The 21,898-nt window shown below is 42.1% G+C and overlaps 1 protein-coding gene across 2 annotated transcripts in view; it reads right to left on the minus strand.

Annotated features, from left to right (window-relative positions):
- Nucleotides 1-2,432: 2,432 nt before the first annotated feature.
- Nucleotides 2,433-21,898, minus strand: part of MICU2 (mitochondrial calcium uptake 2) — a 535,492-nt gene continuing 516,026 nt past the window's right edge. For both annotated transcript variants that reach the window (XM_063951667.1, XM_063951666.1), the window contains 4 exons: nucleotides 10,075-10,246; nucleotides 8,899-9,007; nucleotides 8,527-8,684; nucleotides 2,433-6,740 (listed from right to left, as the gene is read on the minus strand). In XM_063951667.1, the coding sequence (XP_063807737.1) occupies nucleotides 6,633-6,740; nucleotides 8,527-8,684; nucleotides 8,899-9,007; nucleotides 10,075-10,246 (547 nt within the window). In that variant the 3' untranslated portion in view covers nucleotides 2,433-6,632. The remainder of the gene's footprint in view (nucleotides 6,741-8,526; nucleotides 8,685-8,898; nucleotides 9,008-10,074; nucleotides 10,247-21,898) is intronic.

Here is a 21,898-nt window from a genome sequence, read left to right on the forward strand (position 1 = left end):
TGAACCAAGTATCTAAATTTGATGCTTATCCCATGCCATGTGTTAATGAGATGATTGAGCAACTGGCCCAAAGCCAATACTTGACCTTACTAAAGCCTATTGGCAGATTCCCCTCACCGAGGCTGCCAAGGCAAAAACTGCTTTTTCCACCCCAGATGGCCTGTTTCAGTATTGAGTCTTGCCATTTGGTCTTCACGGGGCCCCGGCCACGTTCCAGTGGGCTATGAATAAGCTCCTCCAGCCCCACCGAAAGTATGCAGCTGCATACCTAGATGACATTGTTATCTTCAGAGACGATAGCGAGTCTCATCTGGCCAAAGTGGAAGCCGTATTAAAGTCTCTGCGCTTCCACGGCCTCGCGGCCAACTCAGAGAAGTGTTCGATAGGTATGTCAGAGGCTAAGTACTTGGGGTACGTGGTGGGCCGGGGCCAAATCAAACATCAGGTCAATAAGGTGGAGGCTGTTGCTGCCTGGCCAAGGCCTGAGAGGAAAACCCAACTCATGGCCTTCTTGGGCCTAGTGGGATATTACCGCAAGTTTGTCCCGCACGTTGCCACCAGAGCAGCTCCGCTCACTGATTGCTTGAAAAAGCAAAGTCCGGACAAGCTTGTTTGGACGTTCCAGGTACACGAGACTTGGAAGGACTTAAAAAGTGCTCTGTGTAAAGCACCAGTGTTGATAGCCCCGGACTTCGGTAAAAGGTTCATCCTGCAGACGGATGCTTCAGGAACAGGCCACGGAGCAGTCTTGTCTCAGGAGGTAGGTGGGGAAGAAAAAACAGTCCTCTACCTCAGCAAGAAACTACTGCCTAGGGAACAGCGATATGCTACGGTAGAGCAGGAATGCCTGGCTATCAAGTGGGCAGTAGAGACTCTGAGGTACTATCTCCTGGGATGGGAGTTCACCTTAATCACCAATCACGCTCCACTCCAATGTATGTGCCTAAATAAGGAGACCAACGCCCGGGTAACACGGTGGTTTTCTGCCCTCCAGCCATACGGCTTCAAGGTCCAGCACAGAGCAGGTGGATTACGTGGATGCCATTTCAAGGAAGTTCCTCTCCTCAAAAGGTGCAGAGCCCTGTGGGGTGAAGCTAGAGGGGGGGGGGGGGGGAGAACTCGGAGAGAGACCGACCCAAAAAGGGGTATGCCTGCTGAGATTGGCGAGCAGGTATGTGCGCCAAAGAAGGACTCGGCTTCACCCGTAGGCTCGAAGCTTAAGGGGAGGATATGTGGCAGTCCAGTCCGGATGCCACTCCGGGTGTTTGCAGGACAGGGCACAACAGATCAGGTGCCCGGGCTAAGGCGACCTGGGTTTAGGACTGGACCAAGAGGAAGCCCCAGGGAGGTGTTGGAACACAGCAGGTTGTCTCTTCAATGTTGTGTCAATGATCATCTGGCAGTTGGAAATTATATTATTGTATTGCTGTTGATACACAGAAATACCCTGCAATTTCATACATGAGATCCCATCCATGCAGGTCCGGTTTAGGTATTGGAGCAAGCGCTCCCAGTAATCAGGCACACCTGTGCCACACTTTTATAAAGCTCGTTAGGGCAAGGGCTCAGGGCTCTTGATGCCAACAAGTGGCCAGGCGACATAGGGCGGGCCAGTGGGTTAGAGACAGGGAGCCTGAGATTGTGTTCATGCGGTTTGTGAACTGGTGCCTAATTAAGGTACCCATTGAACTTGCTGTGAAACGTCTGTTTACTATGCTGTGGAAGTGAACGGTCTGCATTTCTTTAATACAACTGTGTCAGCGTCTTGTCTGGTGGAAGGTCTCGTTACAAAATATATATATATATATATATATATATACACACACACACACATATACACATTATATATGACATATACACAATCCCGTATTTATTAGCTGGCATTACATATACTTCATTTAAAAGCCTGACATCCTCTGGCTGAATTCTAGCAATGTAACCTATGAGCTAAGAGACATAATTAAAGTAAGCTGCAGATGACTTGCTTTTATGGATAGTACATTATGTTTTGTCTGAACTATTCCACTGGCCTTACAGCAACGAATGTCTTCAGGGACTGAAGTCTATAAGCAGCAGTCATAAATGCAGGAGAATAGAACAGAACATTTGCTGTATAAGAACTTTTAATGGGACAAGCAGTGCTTAAAGGAACAGTTTCACTATATCTAAACTACAATCCAGACCCTAAAGGTTACTCACCAGGGATTTGGCATTGAGGATATTGGTTGTCCAAACATCGCCTGTATGCCATATACTGATCCTCTTGCTGGCATGCTTCCACTGACAGCATATGGTTGATTTTTTTATTTTAATTAGACAAGCTGTGCATAGTCCATAGACTTCAACACTGGCAGCTGGAGCAAAAGGTGCAGGGGAGGGCATGCAGGACTAACAGGTACGATGGTTAATGGGTTGTAGTTAGAATATTACGCTCAAAGTGAAATTATCCTTTAATCTTATGTTACAGAACAGCAAATCACAAAAATAGTGTGGGGTGCCATCTAGTGGTATGCTAAAAGAATTACATCCAAATTAAAAAGTCACTTTTATATACAGTAGAGGTGGTTTGCCTCGTAAATAAATATGTCCATTCTCGGACGAAATCCTGGACCTCCAGCAATTTTGGACCCGATTACATTTACCCCCAGGAACTGGAGAGTGCTCCAAAGAATCCTTTGTCCTTTGTGACTGTTACGGTAAGTGGCGGTTTGATACAAGTGTATATGGTACAGTAGTACTGGAATCAGGTACACATCTCTCCGTATGCCCTGTGATACTAGAATAGAACACATTGCAGATTTATCATTTCACCTTTATTCATGAACATAACAGAATACACCTTTTGCAGGTAAATTACTACAAACCTTATATTTTCTCTTTTAAATCAACATTTATATAAAGGTATATAACACCAATCCATAAAGAATTCAATTGAGTATTAATAAGAAAAATACAATAAAAAAACCCAACACGTTTATTTATTTATTTTGGTAAAAAATGAGTTTCCTGGAAAAATAGTAGAAAATATATAGAGAGAAATATTGATATATCCAGTTACCTTCATTTCTCTGATGAAGTGTGCAGTGTGAGCATGTAAACATTGGGAAAGAAGGTGGGACAGACTGATTCTGGCGCTGTCCCCCAGTGCAGGAATACCCCTCTATCACCGCTGCCTGCACTGGGGGACAGCATGAAAACTGCTGCACAGGTACAGTAACATACTAAACAACCCATAGACTGTCATGAAGGCCAAGCTCTGGTTGCTGCGGGTTACAGCACCTTTCTCCTCACAGTTGTTTCTGTGCACTGGGTTTACAAAGTCTATTGTAGACATTTTTAAAGGGTATGTGGGAATGTGCGATTTTAATTGGCAACAATACAGGAAACAACATATGATCCGGAATAATAAAGAGGTAAATCAGAGTGTTGAACGGATGGATCCAAGTCCATTATTACACTGTAGTATACCCAGCATGGGCGGTTTCAGTACAAGTAACATTTACTCATCTGTGAAATGTAGATGTCTTGGAATATTCATAAAAATAGTAAAGTATATGTTTTTCCACAACTTTTGTTACACATATTCAATGCCAAGCTCTCCCTATAGAAAGGAATAGGCTATATGCGGACATTTTTCCTGACGTTCCTTTCTTATCCGATATATATATGTGGTGCTACATTTTTGGTCTGTCTCCTATGCCTATCAGGCATGTTCCTGGTGCCCGAGAATATACACAGACTGGAATAGAATCTGCCTCTCCTGTACAAAGAGAAGGCAGCTATTTTTTGGACTGAGCTAATAATCATCTTATTAATTGAGGGTAAGGGTCATTAGCTCGACCGCTATTGGTCAACATGCAGTAGGTTGACGTGGTCAATAGGTCGACATGTGCTATATTGACATGGAAAAAGATTGACGTGAGTTTTTCCTATTGGTGTCGTTTTCTTCATAAAGTGACGGGGAACCCCAATTAGTGCACCATGTCCGCTCGCCATGCTTCGGGCAAGGCGCCTCGCTGCGCTCAGCACAGGTTACCGTTCCCAATTGTAGTCCACGTGGATCGTAAAGTATAAAAAAAGTTCAAAAAATGAAGAAAAAAAATATTGAAAAACTCACGTCGACCTACTGACCATAGCGACCTATTGACCATATCAACCAATAGTGGTCGACCTAATGACCTTAACCCTTAATTGACTAGATACTTGCTAAGACACTGTCCCCTAGCATATTCATACACCGCATAATCTCATGGATATTTTCTAGAGGACACATTTCTGCCTCCACTGTGTATAAGTCTCAGGTGCACTCACGGTAACGGACTACAGCCCCCCTCACACGGAGTGATGTCTAATACCTACACCAATATTTAGGTGTCTGAGCAAATTAATGTTTGGTGCATAACTGCAAGTCCCAGTGTTATGTTATTCTTCTTGTAGGTTGAATAACATGTAATGCGAGTAGGACTGGTCAGTTACTGCATACACGCAGCAGTACTTTATCCTACGGTGAGCCAGTCTGACGCACAGAGATGACTCGCAGTGCACTCTAGCACTTCCCAGCAGTGCAGGATGACTTCAGCCTACGGAGAAGTGTACTGAGCCAATTAGCGGAATAGCCATTAGGATTCATAGCACTTAGTGTGGGACAATAAACAGTCTATTGAGTGAAGACTTAGTTATGAATATGCAGTTTGCCCCCTGAATAAAACTTTACATAGTTCCCTGAGCTGTTTATTAGTCCCTGCACTAGACCAGACAGAGAGAACGCGTAGTGTCCCCACAGACCAGCCTGTATATCACTCTGCATAACAAGGGGGCTGGGACGTTTGATAATGCTGTTCCAATATTGGCGGTGTACACAGCCCATAGCATCAAACCCGTCTTAGTGAAAATTTGGGATCAGAATAGAACATGAAAGTGAATGTGTGATTGATTGCTACTGATAACACCAGTCATTCTTATTGTTCCTCAATACAAACTGCAGAGATATGTTGCCATGTTAATGCCACCCTGCAGTTCTGACAAGACCTCTAACACTTCCACGTTGGCCGTGACTAGTTGCAGTGATTTGATTCGTGCCTCCGCAGAAAGCTGATCATTTGCAAAATACAATAAACACACGACATACACCATTTCTGTAAGTGTAACTAACACACGTTGTATATATAGGGCCTAATTCAGACCTGATCGCTAGGCTGCATTTTCGTACAATCTGCGATCAAGTCTGAACTGCGCATGCGTATGCACCGCAATGCACAGGCACGTCGGTCCGCAGTGTCGGGGAGCGTCAGGCAGCGACGGGATGGTGCAAGAAAAGCGATCGCATGGGTGATCGCAAGGTGACTGACAGGAAGAGACCGTTTGTGGGTGGCAACTGACCGTTTTTAAGGAGTGTCCGGAGAAACGCAGGCGGGACCAGACGTTTGAAAGGAGGGTTTCGGACGTCAGCTCCAGCCCCGATTATCGCACTGGAAGAGTAAGTCCTGGTCTGGGCAGAGACTGCACAAACTTCTGTTTGTGCAGGTCTCCTGCACATGTGATCACACTCCTGCACAGCGATTTCCCCCTCCCCCTGTAGGCGGCGACTAGGGAAGCCAATCCCGGGCCATTTTTTCAATCCCGGGTATCAGGATTGAAAAATGGCCAATCCCGGGATTGGCTTTTACCTGGGTGGCCGCCCCCCTCGCCCCATACATATAACTCATCATATACCGGGGGCGGGCGGGAGGGGAACATCCTGTGAACGCTGCTGGCGGCTCCCACCAGCAGCTAGCAGCGCAGCGTAACCTCTCACGCTGCGCTGGGGACCCGGAAGCAGGAAGCCGGGCAGCGTTTGAGCGTCCTGTGGACGCTCAACGCTGATCCCTCAATCCCCGGGATTGGAGCTTCCAATCCCGGAATTGAATCCCGGCCATTTTTGGGCCTAAATCCCAGGATCCCGCTGATCCCGGGATTAGCCACGATAGCGGCGACTACCTGATCGGAGGGATGCAAAAAATGCACCCTAGCGATCAGGTCTGAATTAGGCCCATAGAGTAGAAGTAGTCAAACTGTGACCTTCCAGCCAATGTGGAACTAGAATTTACAGTATGCCTGGCCAGAGACAGGCTTGCAGGGAATTCTGGGATTTATAGTCCTACAATAGCTGGAGTGTAACATTGCCTACCTATGCTATAGGATAGTAAACCCAGTTTAGTCTAATTAAAGCCAATTGTCTAGTATGAAAGTGAAAACACGGATATAGCGTGTGATCCGGAGGACGGTATCAGTGTACTCTTACACCTCACACCCAATCGCATTCTTTTACATTCAAAACACCGGAAAAAGCATTTCAAGCACATACATGTTTGACATGTGCTCATTACTGCAGTTGTTCAGGTCACTGGAGGTCATCCCCAAAGTGTTTTCTTGTGGTTAATATGTGAATAGAACAAGAATTATTCAGAAAAATGCAAAGGAACCAAATGCGAGTGGGCATGGGGTCATTGGAAACAGACCAGTATGAATGCATTGCTCTTGCACAAAACATAAGGTGCATGTCACTACACACAGGTAAACAATACGTAAGCACAAAAGATATGTAAATAGCAATCCAGTAATGTAGTAAACGTTGGCCAACTTTAACAGTAGTATTAAAATGGACTTTTTCCAGTTTGTTTCCAAACTTCGTTCGCTCCTTTAATGGTCTCCCGTTTGACGCATTTCCAGTACCCTTGTAAGCCCTGCTGGTGGGGCACATGCTGAAACAAAGGAAATTAAATTATTAACTAGATGGCAGCCGATGGTCAGGTTGTTTACTAATTTATAAGGTGCCACACTGTTCTGCAGCGCCGTACACAGTAAAGGTACAAACAGGGTAAACAAGGTAACAAAGTGATACATTTTACATACAGTAAGTAACATATTTACATAAATACAAGTAAGTGTAGGCTGAGTTATTGGGTGAAGGGGGAGGGATGAGGAGGAGAGAGGGTAGTGCGCACTTACATTCTAAAAGGGAGAGGAGAGTAGTAAGGAAACAGATTAGGGATAGTGTCGGGAAGTCAGATCAAAGAGAAATCCCGTAGGCTAGGTTGAAAAAATGGGTTTTGAAGGAGCTCTTGAAACAGTAGATGTCGGGAGGAGTCTAAATGTGGGAGAGCATTTCACAGACTAGGGGAAGCACAGGAGTAGTCTTTGAAGGGAGTGTGGGAGGTGGTAATCAGTGAAGATGTGAGGTGGTAGTCGCTGGCTGACCGAAGACAGTGGGACATGCTGTGGAGGGAAATGAGATGGAGATGTAGGAGGAAGAGGAGAGGGAGAGAGCTTTGAAGGTTATGGTGAGAAGTTTGAACTGCATCCTGTAGGTAAAAGGGAGACAGCAGGGCCTTTAGAGTCTGTATATGAAGCACAACAAAACTTGGTATGGAAAAAAGCTGCGACTGCTACATCGTGTCACATATCAAATTAATCAGTACAGCCTTATGGTGCATCCTAGTCACATTGCGTTGCATCTAAGATGCATGTTCGGCAAAAAAGACGCCCAATGCTAACAGAGTCTCACGGGATCTGACATGCCAAGAGAGGCTATTTGGCACGACTGCAGCAAAGATGTACTGTATGAGGATACATCTATATGTATTAAAAATGTATATCTTATAAAGTAAGTATGCTAGAACAGTTTACTTTACGAAGTTCTTGTGGAACTAAAGTCACAAAATGAATTGCTTGTAAAGCAGAAGCCAGTTGCAAAGTTTTCAACAAATTCCACAGTCTGTCCGCATGTACATAAGAGTCGGCGTCATCTCTTATCCAAAAACCACTCAGAAAACCACTGCCTTTTTTAGGACTGAATTAGGTCAAGAACATATTTTTAATGCTTATCCAAAACATTTGTATAATTTTTTTCCAAACATCGGAGCATCGCGGCCATCACCATCGTACCATCACAGCATTGTAGGCGAGGAGGGGCTAAATGAAATTTCCCGGGTGGCTGCTCCTCTTTGCAGCCACTTGGTGGGGGGACCTGCAGATCGGCAGCACGGTAGACACTGGGAAAGGGTGCAGGGATGCAGAGGGGCTGGGAGGTCCCTCAGAGTGGCAGCTGCTACAAGATTATCTTCCGATAGCCGCCCACTCAGTGTTTCTGACTGGCTGCATAGTTTGCGAACAGCTCAGATAAAGCACAGCCTGGTGTGGTCACAAACAATGCGACCATGCCAGGCAAGTGGTTGATAACCCGAATCCATGTCTCAGATAGCAACATTTCTAAAGGTTGGCAGAACAAGGGGGCCTCTCAAAGTGCATTATAAGACAATTTCAATATGCAATCAGATTATAAACAGGTCAAAGGCATTTCTACCAATGGTGGCGGTCAGACACTGCATATTCACCAGCATAAAGTAACATGCATAGCATGAACAATACAGCAGTCTCCTCACATCATACCAGACATGTGCCAGCACGCCCCCTATGCATTTTGGCATCCAATCTCCATTTTTTAGACATTTGGGTTCTCACCATGAAATCATCATCTTTATATAGTACCTTTAAGCCTCTATGGAGCCTGTTCTTCAATACACCCAGGAACTCTCCGTGGCTTAAACAGTTGTCTCCATCAAGATCAAAGATCTTAAATACAGTGTCCAGAACATTGTTAGATAATTCCTGTCCTGTTGCCACTTTCACGGCTCTTTTGAACTCAGCTAGAGAAAAATAAAATATAACAATACGAGGAAATTCAAAGGGTCATAGTACACACAATGCTCCATGATTTACAAGTAGTCAAAAGCAGTAATGACATTTACAGCAAGAAGATCCCATATCAGGTCCATCCTGGACTAGGGACACTTGGGAAGGCTTCTCACAGCTATCAGAGACCTCCGCAGCAATAGCACACCACGACGGACTGACACTCACCTAGCTTCACCGCCTTGCCCGCCTCAGTAAACATTTTCATTGTGATAGAGAAATCCTCTAGATTGTTCATGAAGTTACAGAAGCTCTTGAATTCCTCCAAGCTGATACTCTGTAATTAAGAGGAGAAAAACATAATAATTGGTGTTATTACTCACTCACTCAGACACACACACACACACACACACACACACACACACACACACACACACACACACACACAAAAATAATGTATATATGTTCACATTAGATGATAACTGGGGTATGACAAGTGTGTGACCAGCCAAGTACATGCACTCCCCTCTGTATTAGAGAACACTAAGAAATTATGGATGGTATATGGTTACTTCAATATGCACTCAGTTATAGATCTTCATCCCCTATACAGCAGCACATGGTAAAATGGGCAACCCAATCCAAGGTCTCTCTCAGCTGTGCTTAGCACCAGTTTGCCAATGTAACATATACTGTACTGCCATTTTTCATATAGAGTGCATAAAGTAGGTATACAGCAGTGTTCTATATTACAAGTTAAAGGTGAGAGCAAAGGATCACAGATAGATGTCATCTTAGTTAACTACGTTTGACCCCTTCCTTAGGCCCATATGCAAATCACATCATCACTGCTTTGCCCTTACTCCGTCTGGCCTGATCACAATTATATGCATATGCTTGAGTTCCCCAATCAACATCTCAAGATGCACATGAATTATATTGGTTTGTAAATCCTTCGGGCAAGGTGGTACAATGTAACAATGTTTCCATACACACCGTTCATGCTTTAGTGTGCACCTACAGTGCACTATATTAACTTAATAATGAGTTTGCAATAGCTAATTACCATTAAGGCTTTGTATAGTGTGGGGCGAAGTCATGATATGTTTATTTGTTTCATGATGTCATGCTAATGACATGAACCCCCCCACCCATCCACCCACTTGTTGTTCCCTCTCGGACTCATAATAGCAGCAGGTTCTTTAGTAAGTCACGCACCGAAAAGTAAAATAACATCTGTAAAAATACATATGAGGAACTGTGTATTCTTCACATTTTGTGCCAATATCAAAATTACAGAGAGACACATGGCATTAATATGCTGCTACAGGGCTATTAGAGGTAAACATTTCACAGTGTCAGCTCATTATTCCCCAGAGGTCATTCAATAGCTGCTGAACCCACTTCGCCTGGTGTGATCCTGGATTTCACATTGTGCCAGTAGATGTCATTGTTTTCCTCGTCGGTGAAGAAAAGCAGCCATTCGGCAAAATCTTCCTTTCTCAAGAAGTTCAATCCCTTTGAGAACTGGGTAAATTCCATTTCTTGCACCTCTGTCTGCAAATTCTCCATAAATCTGAAATGATAACGGCGAATATCAAATCTAACTGAAGTCATCCACTTGCACTTATTTCACCCATGACAATCGCTGGTACAATTACATTGAGCAGAAACAGGGCAACCTAAAGAAACTATGTTCTGGAACATTGAGCTCTCAGAGTAACTTTTGTCTTTCACTGCTCCTGGAACAACAACTCCGGGTACTAAAAGCCAAAATAAAGGTAGAAGTATTATCATTCAATGGTTTTTATTTATTTTAATTATTTTCTACATTGTAGATTAATACTAAAGACATCAAAACTATGAAAGAGCACATATGGAATTATGTTGTAAACAAAAAGGTGTTAAATCAAAATAGGTTATATATTTTAGATTCCTCAAAGTAGCCCCCTTTTGCTTTGATGACAGCTTTGCACACTCTTGGCATTCTCTCAATCAGCTTCATGAGGTAGTGTCCTGGAATGGTTTTCCAACAGTCTTGAAGGAGTTCCCACAGGTGCTGAGCACTTGGCTGCTTTTCCTTCACTCCTTCCCTTTTCCTTCAACTCGTCCCAAACCATCTCAACTGGGTTTAGGTTGGGTGATTGTGGAGGCCAGGTCATCTGACGCAGCACTCCATCACTTTCCTTCTTGGTCAAGCAGCCCTTACACAGCCTGGAGATGTGTTTGGGGTCATTGTCTTGTTGAAAAACAAATGATGGTCCCAGTAAGCACAAACCAGATGGCATGGCGCTGCAGAATGCTGTGGTAGCCATGCTAGTTAAGTGTGCCTTGAATTTTGAATAAAATAACAAACCGTGTCACCAGCAAAGCACCCCCCACACCATCACACCTCCTCCTCCATGCTTCACAGTGGGAACCACACATGCAGAAACCATCCGCTCAACTTCTCTGCGTCTCACAAAGACACGGCAGTTGGAACCAAAAATCTCAAATTTGGACTAATCAGACCAAAGTACAGATTTCCACTGGTCCATTCCTTGTGTTTCTTTGCCCAAACAATTCTCTTCTTCTTCTTCATCCTCAGTAGTGGCTTCTTCGCAGCAATTCGTCCATGAAGGCCTGATTCACGCAGTCTCCTCTGAACAGTTGATGTTGAGATTTGTATGCTACTTGAACTCTGTGAAGAATTTATGTGGGCTCTAATCTGAGGTGCTGTTAAGTAGCTTTTTCTGAGGCTGGTAACTCTAATGAACTTATCCTCTGCAGCAGAGGTTACTCTTGGTCTTCCTTTCCTGGGGCGGTCCTCATGAGAGTCAGTTTCATCATAGCGTTTGATGGTTTTTGCAACTGAACTTGAGGATACATTCAAAGTTCTTGAAATTTTCCGTATCAACTGACCTTCATGTCTTAAAGTAATGATGGACTGTCGTTTCTCTTTGCGGAGTTGAGTGGTTCCTACCATAATATTGATTACAACAGTAGCCAAATAGTGGTGTCCACTGTGTACTAACCCTATCTCTGCACAACACAACTGATGGTCTCAAACACATTAAGAAAGCAAGAAATTCCACAGACTGACTCTTGACAAGGAACACCTGTTAATTCAAAACCATTCCATGAGACTACCTCATGAAGCCGATTGAGAGAATGCCAAGAGTGTGCAAAGCTGTCATCAAAGCAAAAGGGGGCTACTTTGAGGAATCTAAAATATAAAACATATTTTGATTTGTTGAACACTTTTTTGTTTACAACATAATTCCATATGTGCTCTTTCATAGTATTGATGTCTTCAGTATTAATCTACAATGTAGAAAATAATTAAAATAAAAACCATTGAATGAGAAGGTGTCCAAACTTTTGACTGGTACAGGTTGAGTATCCCTTATCCAAAATGCTTGGGACCAGAGGTAATTTGGATATCGGATTTTTCCGTATTTTGGAAATAAATGCATACCATAATGGGATATCATGGTGATGTTACCTAAATCTAAGCACAGAATGCATTTATGTTACATATACACCTTGTACACACAGAATAGAAATAAGGTGTGTGTATTCTGGCGCGGTCTAAAGTGTCAACCCAATCTCACTCCTCTAGTGATTTGCCCAACCACAAATCACACACAATAATGATAAATGTAAGGGTTTGTTGAGGGGAAATCAAAGGCGATACTTAATACAGAAATAAAGTAAAAAATATAAAATAAATCAATATACGTCACATGAAATCCCAATGAACTGATGTTAATGTTGATCTTTTCTTATCCAGTGTCTATGGTGAATATTTTCTTATCAGTTCAGACAGATCTCCAACGTGGAATGCATAGGAAACAAAATGAAAGAGGGGCATACAATGTGTAGCAACGTTTGTTATGAAATAACATAAAAATAAGTCCAGTGACTTCTCCACGGAAAAAAGACTCTGTAAGGTGTGAATCTTGATAGATGAGAAAGGGACAGTTCCTCACCACCTTTTCATATAGACATGAACGTACCAAAACTCACTTAAGGAAATATATCGCCATACATATCAAGGTATCTTTATAATTTCTAAGAGGAAAATTCGCAAAAGAAGTCGAAAGTTCATTCAATTAAACGTACCACACTCACTTTCTTGGAATGCGGGTATCCTCATATAAAGGTTTCTTTAGAATAGATGTACGTGAAGCCTTCTCTTTTCCAAAAAAAGGTCATTTATTGTTACAAATAAAATTACATAAAATAATTTTTCCTCCTTATATGTTACCATAAAAAAGGTATAGATACAATAGGTGGGTCAGATTGAATGAGAATGACATAGGTGAATTCCGGACTGTCACCTAGGTAACACCAATGTACTATACCTTCAAAATTTTGGGTGGCAACAGGACGACGCAGTAAAAACACGGATAAATCACTGTCTGGGTGCATCAACGCCGTTTCGACCCACAGGTCTTTTTCAAGGTGTGTGCCCAGACAGTGACAGACAGGATATTTATACTCTAAAACAGGAAATAGTAAGGAAGCATGGGTAATATTTTTACCAAAAATATCTGGCTCCAGTTTTATCTTTACACTCTAGATTCCTATGGCTATAACCAGTACTTATGTTATCTATGAATGCTTTTCAATATTTTAATAATATAAACTGTTTAAAAGGTCTGTTGTAGAATCGCGGGAGCCACACTTCCGCGTTCCAGCGTGCGTTCCACTGAACCGGAAGTGGCCCGCGATTACGTTTCTGCTGTGTTCTACTAGTGTATTCACACTGCCATCAATGCAGTCGTATTCCCACAGCGGTTCAGCCTGCACGATCAATGTGTGTTATATACGAACTTATGATTTCTTTCAACACAGGATCTCTTAGAAGGAGATGCCAGTGTTGTCGGATGATCTGCTCCTGTTTTTTGTAATTAGCTCCAAATTCTGAGATAAAGGCCCATTCTGCCTGATTGGATTTGGACTTTTTATTTTCTTTTTTCAGGATATCTTTCCTATCTATAGCTTCCACTTCTTCTTCCGCTTTTTCTAGAAGTTCTGAAGTATAACCTTTTTTCAAGAATTTCTTTTTCATAACATTCTTTTGGGTCTCATAGTGATGGTTCTCACTGCAATTCCTCTTTAACCTCAGGAATTGTCCTTTTGGGATACCCCTTAACCAGTGTGGGTGATGTTAACTTGAAAAAGGAATAAAACTATTTGAGTCCGTGGGTTTTGTATACCCTTTGGTATGGATAGCATTATCTTTAATGTATACTGTTAGATCCAAGAAATGTATTTCTTCTTTACTAATGTTGTATGTTAATCTTATATTCTTGTCATTGGAATTTAGATGGAAGCAACATCGTCTAGAAGAATTTTGCTTCCATCTAAATTCCAATGACAAAAGGACAATTCCTGAGGTTAAAGAAAACAGGAGCAGATCATCCGACAACACTGGCATCTCCTTCTAAGAGATCCAGTGTTGAAAGAAATCATTCCATCCCAACCAAAATTTATTTATAGGAAAGGAAAAAACCTCAAAAATACTTTGGTACAAAGCGCTCTATCTGTAGATTCCACCAATCCCATAATTACGAAGGGATTTCACAGATGCGGCACATGCATAGCATGCCGAACCATACAGTCAGACACTTCAAAAATCACTAGCTTTACGATCAATAATGTGGAATATAAAATTAATACTTTTATTACTTGTCACACAACTAATGTTGTGTATCTGATAAAATGTGAATGTGGCCTATTATATGTGGGCAGAACAAGTAGAGCTCTTAAAACTAGGATAGCAGAGCATATACGTAATATAAAGAAAGGCCTACAAACACACTCACTCTCTGAACATTTTTCCAAAAAACACAATTGTTCCACTTCTAAAATACTGTACTTTTTGGGTATTCAGCAAATTAGATCTAATTGGAGAGATAGGGACATTGAGACCAATCTCGCTAAGGCTGAAATGAGCTGGATCTTTAGATTAAACACCCTCTCCCCTTGTGGCTTAAATTCGGATTTCGAATTAAAATGGTTCATGTAATTTCTTTATAAATTTGTAATTATCATTTTACCTCATTTATTGTCATTATATGGAGACTTATAAATTCCCCATTATACAGTATTGTTATGTTTTTCAAACCTTTATATAAAATTCATAGGAGGTTATATAAAAAAAGAAATCATAGGAGGTGTACACAGAGGCGAGTGCCATCCATATCCACCAAGATTCCATTTAAGTTTTTTCCATCTTTTGCGGTGTGTAACATAATGGATACAGTGAAAATGGGTCCACTACAAGGGAGATTTGATTCCCCTCCATTCGATTACCCTAAATATATAAACTCACTAAGAAAATGAATATCACTATATACAATATTATTTATGTTTCTGTAGTATAGTGGAAACTGACAACGTCTAGATCATTTCCGGTCAGTGGAACGCACAATGGAACGCGGAAGTGCGGCTCCCGTAGAAAATAGATCATGGAAGAGACCATCTACCACAGATTCTAAGTTCGTATATAACACACATTGATCGTGCAGGCTAAACCGCTGTGGGAATACGACTGCATTGATGGCAGTGTGAATACACTAGTAGACCACAGCAGAAACGTAATCGCGGGCCACTTCCGGTTCAGTGGAACGCACGCTGGAACGCGGAAGTGTGGCTCCCGCGATTCTACAACAGACCTTTTAAACAGTTTATATTATTAAAATATTGAAAAGCATTCATAGATAACATAAGTACTGGTTATAGCCATAGGAATCTAGAGTGTAAAGATAAAACTGGAGCCAGATATTTTTGGTAAAAATATTACCCATGCTTCCTTACTATTTCCTGTTTTAGAGTATAAATATCCTGTCTGTCACTGTCTGGGCACACACCTTGAAAAAGACCTGTGGGTCGAAACGGCATTGATGCACCCAGACAGTGATTTATCCGTGTTTTTACTGCGTCCTTCTGTTGCCACCCAAAATTTTGAAGGTATAGTACATTGGTGTTACCTAGGTGACAGTCCGGAATTCACCTATGTCATTCTCATTCAATCTGACCCACCTATTGTATCTATACCTTTTTTATGGTAACATATAAGGAGGGAAAATTATTTTATGTAATTTTATTTGTAACAATAAATGACCTTTTTTTGGAAAAGAGAAGGCTTCACGTACATCTATTCTAAAGAAACCTTTATATGAGGATACCCGCATTCCAAGAAAGTGAGTGTGGTACGTTTAATTGAATGAACTTTCGACTTCTTTTGCTGTTTTCCTCTTAGAAATTATAAAGATACCTTGATATGTATGGCGATATATTTCCTTAAGTGAGTTTTGGTACGTTCATTTCTATATGAAAAGGTGGTGAGGAACTGTCCCTTTCTCATCTATCAAGATTCACACCTTACAGAGTCTTTTTTCCGTGGAGAAGTCACTGGACCTATTTTTATGTTATTTCATAACAAACGTTGCTACACATTGTATGCCCCTCTTTCATTTTGTTTCCTATGCATTCCACGTTGGAGATCTGTCTGAACTGATAAGAAAAAATTCACCATAGACACTGGATAAGAAAAGATCAACATTAACATCAGTTCATTGGGATTTCATGTGACGTATATTGATTTATTTTATATTTTTTACTTTATTTCTGTATTAAGTATCGCCTTTGATTTCCCCTCAACAAACCCTTACATTTATCACCTTGTACACACAGCCTGAAAGTAATTTTAGTCAATATTTTTTATAACTTTGTACATTAAACCGAGTGTGTGTACATTCACAAAATTCATTTATGTTTCACATACACCTTATACACACAGCCTGAAGGTCATTTAATACAATATTTTTAATAACTTTGTGTATTAAACAAAGTTTGTGTACATTGAGCCATCAAAAAACAAAGGTTTCACTATCTCACTCTCACTCAAAAAAGTCCGTATTTCGGAATATTCCGTATTTCGGAATATTTGGATATGAGATACTCAACCTGTACTAATAAATATATATATATATATATATATATATATGTATGTGTGTAAAAAAGGCCCTTCCGCCACGCTAACATCATACAATTTAAACTGCACCTCACAGTTAATCCCCTGCTGGTGGGGACTGGAAAAAGAAATACAAAAAGGATTACCCCAGGTGTGCTAACAATTTTTTAAATATATCCTAACCACTTAACTAACAATCCCCCCCCCCCCCCCCCCACACACAAAAATCGCTCAGAAATAGCCAGGTATTTTATGAGTGAATTAGGGGAAGAAAATGATTTTACCTAAAAAAAGAAAAAAAATTTTTTTTTTCAAACATCGGAACATCTGTAACATTGCGACATTACTTTTTACACCCCAGACAGATGGCAGGTACACAGGGGGATCTGAGCTTTTGGGGGGGTGGGGGGGTGGGGGGTTGGTTTACATTTCCCCAGCCGCTGGGTAGGGGGGTCCTGCTGTGCTGACCGATCAGCAGCACTGAGGGGAGGGTGCAGGGAAGCAGAGGGATCTTCCGGTCCCTCTGATAGCAGCAGCGGAGGAAAGTTTCCCTTCCCTACCGCTGCTAACACAGTTTATCTGACTGGTTGCATCCTGTGTGACCAGGTCAGATAAAGCACTTGCTGGTATGGTCGCATCTGATGCGACCATGCAAGGGAAGTCGTTAAGGGAATAATCCCTATATAATTTGTATACCCTTTTACCAAAATAGTCACTCTAACTTAAAAAATGATTGAAAACATTAATTCAATAGGTAGAAACGTTCTTAAGACAAATACAGAAAGTTTGCATAAACTTCAATGAATGGTAACATATGACCAGCCCCCATTCAGGAGATGTAATTTGACTATCACCTCACCCTTACGGGTGTAAACTCATAGGTGACTGTCTTCTACGATGGATGCAGGCTGTTATGACGACGACCCTACCTTACACCTCTGGTTTTATACCAAGAATAAATATTCAGGTATTGGATTCATGTTTTTAATAATTTTTTAACTTAGAGTGACTATTCTGGTAAAAGGGTATACAAATTATATAGGGATTATTCCTTTAAAATATGTTCAAAACATTATTAGCGCACCTGGGGTAATCCTTATATAGTCTCACAGAGGAGTTCCACATTTTCCTTTCACTAATATAGTAATATCCAATCTTCTTAGTGCACTGCACAATTGCTGTTTGTCCATGTGTAGCTGGGTTTGAGGAATGAATACAATAGGCCAGGCATGTCCAAACTGCGGCCCTCCAGCTGTTGTGAAACTACATATCCCAGCATGCCCTGACACAGTTTTGCTGTCAAAGAATGCTAAAGCTGTGTCAGGGCATGCTGGGATGTGTAGTTTCTCGACAGCTGGAGGGCCGCAGTGTGGACATGCCTGCAATAGGCCCTTTGCCCCTGGCATAGCACGTTGGATTACAGGAACCTCTCACTGACCCCTGCTCTTGCCTCTATACAGAAGGCATTGTGAGCTACTTGTCTGGTGTGGACATATAGAATATATATGATAAAGGAGTGAATTCTGTTCCGAGTTTTTACGGAGTTGGCCGATATGTAGAGGACTATGCATGTATTGAAGATGCAGTGCACAGGTGCCTTTAGTCAACTGCCGCATTGGTCACAGTAACTGGCAGCCTGATTGACAGGGGATCCTTACAGAAAATGAAGGCATGTCAGCCCTGTTGTTTAGATGTGCTGAAGCCAGTGGCTACGTCCCCAGATGCGCTTTCACTGGCCTCAGCAGTGTAGTTTTGTTGGACGTCTGAGTAACTCCTGATAGTTTTGTTAGACTCTGGAGTTACTCAGCTGGCCGATGGGCAAGCTGATGTTAGTGCTGTGCATCCCATGCTGCATCTTCAGACACAGGCAGCGGATCTGACAAGCCGACAATGGGAGTCTTCTTACAAAATACACCAGCATTAGTATGTGCACTCAGATCTGCTGCGACAGACGATGCAACACCGATCCACATCGTTACCACCTCTGAATCAGCTGCAATGTCCCCACACCACTAGTCTAACTACAACCATTGTCATTATTACTAGCCAATAAGGACAACATCTTTCCATACGGTCCTGATGCTGGTATGTTACAAAAACTGGTGCTTCACTGGAACTGGACAGGAGTTCATTGAGGAATGGCTTGGAAATGTCAGAGGAGCATCCTTAAGGCCCATACACACCAGAAGAGCCCCTGCCGATGCTGATATTGGCAGCGGCGGGGACCCATAGACACTTGCTGATGCCAGCGGGGAAGGGAGCGACGACGGGGGGAATGATGCCCATGCGCTGTCATTAACGAAGCGCTCCCTCGTCTGTACATGTTCAGACAAGGGAGGGGGTCATTAACGATGTGCGGGAACGCGCATCGTTAATGACACTGAGTGTACACACTAGACGAGATTGTAAAAGATCTCGCTCAGAATGGCCTTTCTGAGCGATCTTTTATTTTCTCATCTAGTGTGTATAGGCCTTAATAATCCCTAGTTTTCCCATCAGTAATATTGTGAGGTACGGAATATTCCCATTTATAGCACACTGTCACTGTACAAACATTACTGTTACTGTAATGGCTATACTGTCATTTATTTTTTAGAATGTTTAATAACTTATTAGGCAAATACAAAACAGAACACTTTTTGCCAATATGAAACTGACATACCGAGGACCCCAATGTATTGACTCTCTTTTCTTACAGGTCATGTTTTCTAAACCTGCTATTAGAAAGGGTATTTTAGGTACGGGTCAGATGATAGATTCCTTGGTATTATCAGTGTTCACTCCTAAATGCTGTGCCCTTCCAGCTGCCGATCCCAATGATTGTAATGATACAACTCTTCTACAGGGTGCCAACTTATTTTCTGGTAATAAAGAACCCAGTTCTAAAATGACCTTACAAGAGTAACACAGAAGAATTCACTTGTGGGGAAATATCTCAGTATTGCTGGAAGCTGAGCAGCGTGCCTTTACACAATGAATAAAAGAACCTCTGAGATCGCCTGGCAGATAGCTCTTAATAACCGGCCCAGAGGTATTAAATTTACTGCTCCCTGTCTTTTGTTCAGCCACGTGTGTAGAGCTGCACCTGTATTCACTGTTCCTAACACCGCATTAGTACTCCTAAATCCAGCAACTAGGGTTGTTTTATGTCTCCCAATGTACATACCACTTGTTTCTTGCCTGGTAATTCACCACTTCTATGGACAGCATAGATACTGTAATTATGGTTCTTAGAATATAACAGTAACAAAACTGATGTGATATTTAGCTGAATAACCACTAGAGAGCGCTGCGGTTCCAATTCTGTTCATTTCAGTTACCAAGGCAGCTGATTTCGCTCCACGGCCCGCACACACAGACAGCTCTCACTGAGAGTCTGATACAGCGCAAAACCACACACACATGAACTTGTGGCTCTGTCTCTATGTCTGTTATATATGGTTACATAAGGACTAATCCATTTATTTACTAAGTAAGCAGTCCAATAGAATTAAAAGTCTTTGTTGTTATTGCAGACTAAAGGGGCCCAAACACATTATTCTTATTATTATTATTACCAGTTATTTATATAGCGCACACATATTCTGTAGCGCTTTACAGAGAATATTTGGCCATTCACATCAGTCCCTGCCCCAGTGGAGCTTACAATCTATATTCCCTACCACATGTACACCACACACATTCATTGTCAGAAGCCAATTAACCTACAAGTATATTTTTGGGATTGTGGGAGGAAACCGGAGTACCCAGAGGAAACCCACGCAAGTATGGGGAGAATATACAAACTCCACTCAGTTAAGGCCATAGTGGGAAACGAACCCATGACCTCAGTGCTGTGAGGCAGTAATACTGACCATTACACCATCCGTACATATGTGATGGATTGCTCCAATTCCCCATTTTGCCAATGTTGGGGTCAGGAAAATCCAACATGATGGAAATCCCTGATTCTCAATGTCTGCCAATCGGCGTTGGGTAATTGCAACGCTGCTGTATGAAGAGGAGCATGATCTCATAACGAGGTAGCTGGTTCTTTCAGCATCAATTAACACTGGATAAAATACATTTTCTACAAGAGTGACCGTTTTCTTTCTCTCTAGAAACTGCGGGGCTCACAAAATGGAAAGAAAGTTTGGGGCCCTCAACGGAGGTTTATCTGGAGGATGCTCTGAAATTGACAACTGCACTTTCAGTGAAATTATTCTTCATTTCGAGATTGCATATAGAGCTAGGCCTGTAGAGACAAGAGCTCAATGTACCCATGAACAGATTATGCAAATTGGGGAAAGAATCAAGCAACTGGGCCACGTTCCAATTTGCTCATACGCGAGTGTTCCCAAATGGGAAGAGATATAACCACACCCCACTCAGGGCAATTGCACGTACGACTTCATACTGGGAACGATCAGCGCACTCAGAAGATGAACATACAGGCAATGCATGACATCTAACCAGAATTACTTCAGGTCATTTCAGCTAGATAACTGTAGAACAGGGATGGGGAACCTTTGGCCCTCCAGCTGTTGTTGAACAACACATCCCAGCATGCCCTGCAACAGTTTTAGCATGGCCAAAAAGCAAAACTGTAGCAAGGCATGCTGGTACGTGTAGTTCAACAACAGCTGGAGGGCCGAAGGTTCCCCATCCCTGCTGTAGAACATCACTTTGCGGCCAAATGTTGCGCCATAGTTATGCATGAGGTGCAGCAAGTTCTCCACTGGTCCGCTTCTCTATTCTTGTCACTGCTTGATACATCAACCCATTGATTTGGTCCTGGACCACCAAACCGTGTCACTCCTGCAAGTACTCCACAGCAACCACTCTGGGAATCACTGAGCTGTATACAAGAGAATGTAGCTTACAAATTCAGAAAAAGTACCAACTTCAGTGAGGTACTTTGTGCCTTATGCCTCAGGTGAAGACTGGTTCAGCCCACAATATTGCAGCTGATGTTCCCCTTAGGCGACAGGTGCACTTTAAGGAAGTGTAAAGCCTCTCCTTTAAGAGCACTTTAAAGCTCTGTCAGTGTTGCTTCAGTTATGACAACAAGTTTGTGACCTAATGAGAACAGACTGGGCAATAATGCAAAGGGAATGCAATGTAATATAATATAAAATACCAGAGGAATTATAGACTCCTTTGTAAAGAATGTTGGATAAAGTTTCCTAACATTGTATGAATAATGAGAGGTGACAGATTCAAACATTTATTAAAAATGACTAAAACTGGCTCGCACCTATAACAATATGGGCGCTATGTACA

Source organism: Pseudophryne corroboree, chromosome 2, assembly GCF_028390025.1.
Source record: "Pseudophryne corroboree isolate aPseCor3 chromosome 2, aPseCor3.hap2, whole genome shotgun sequence".
NCBI lineage: Eukaryota > Metazoa > Chordata > Amphibia > Anura > Myobatrachidae > Pseudophryne > Pseudophryne corroboree.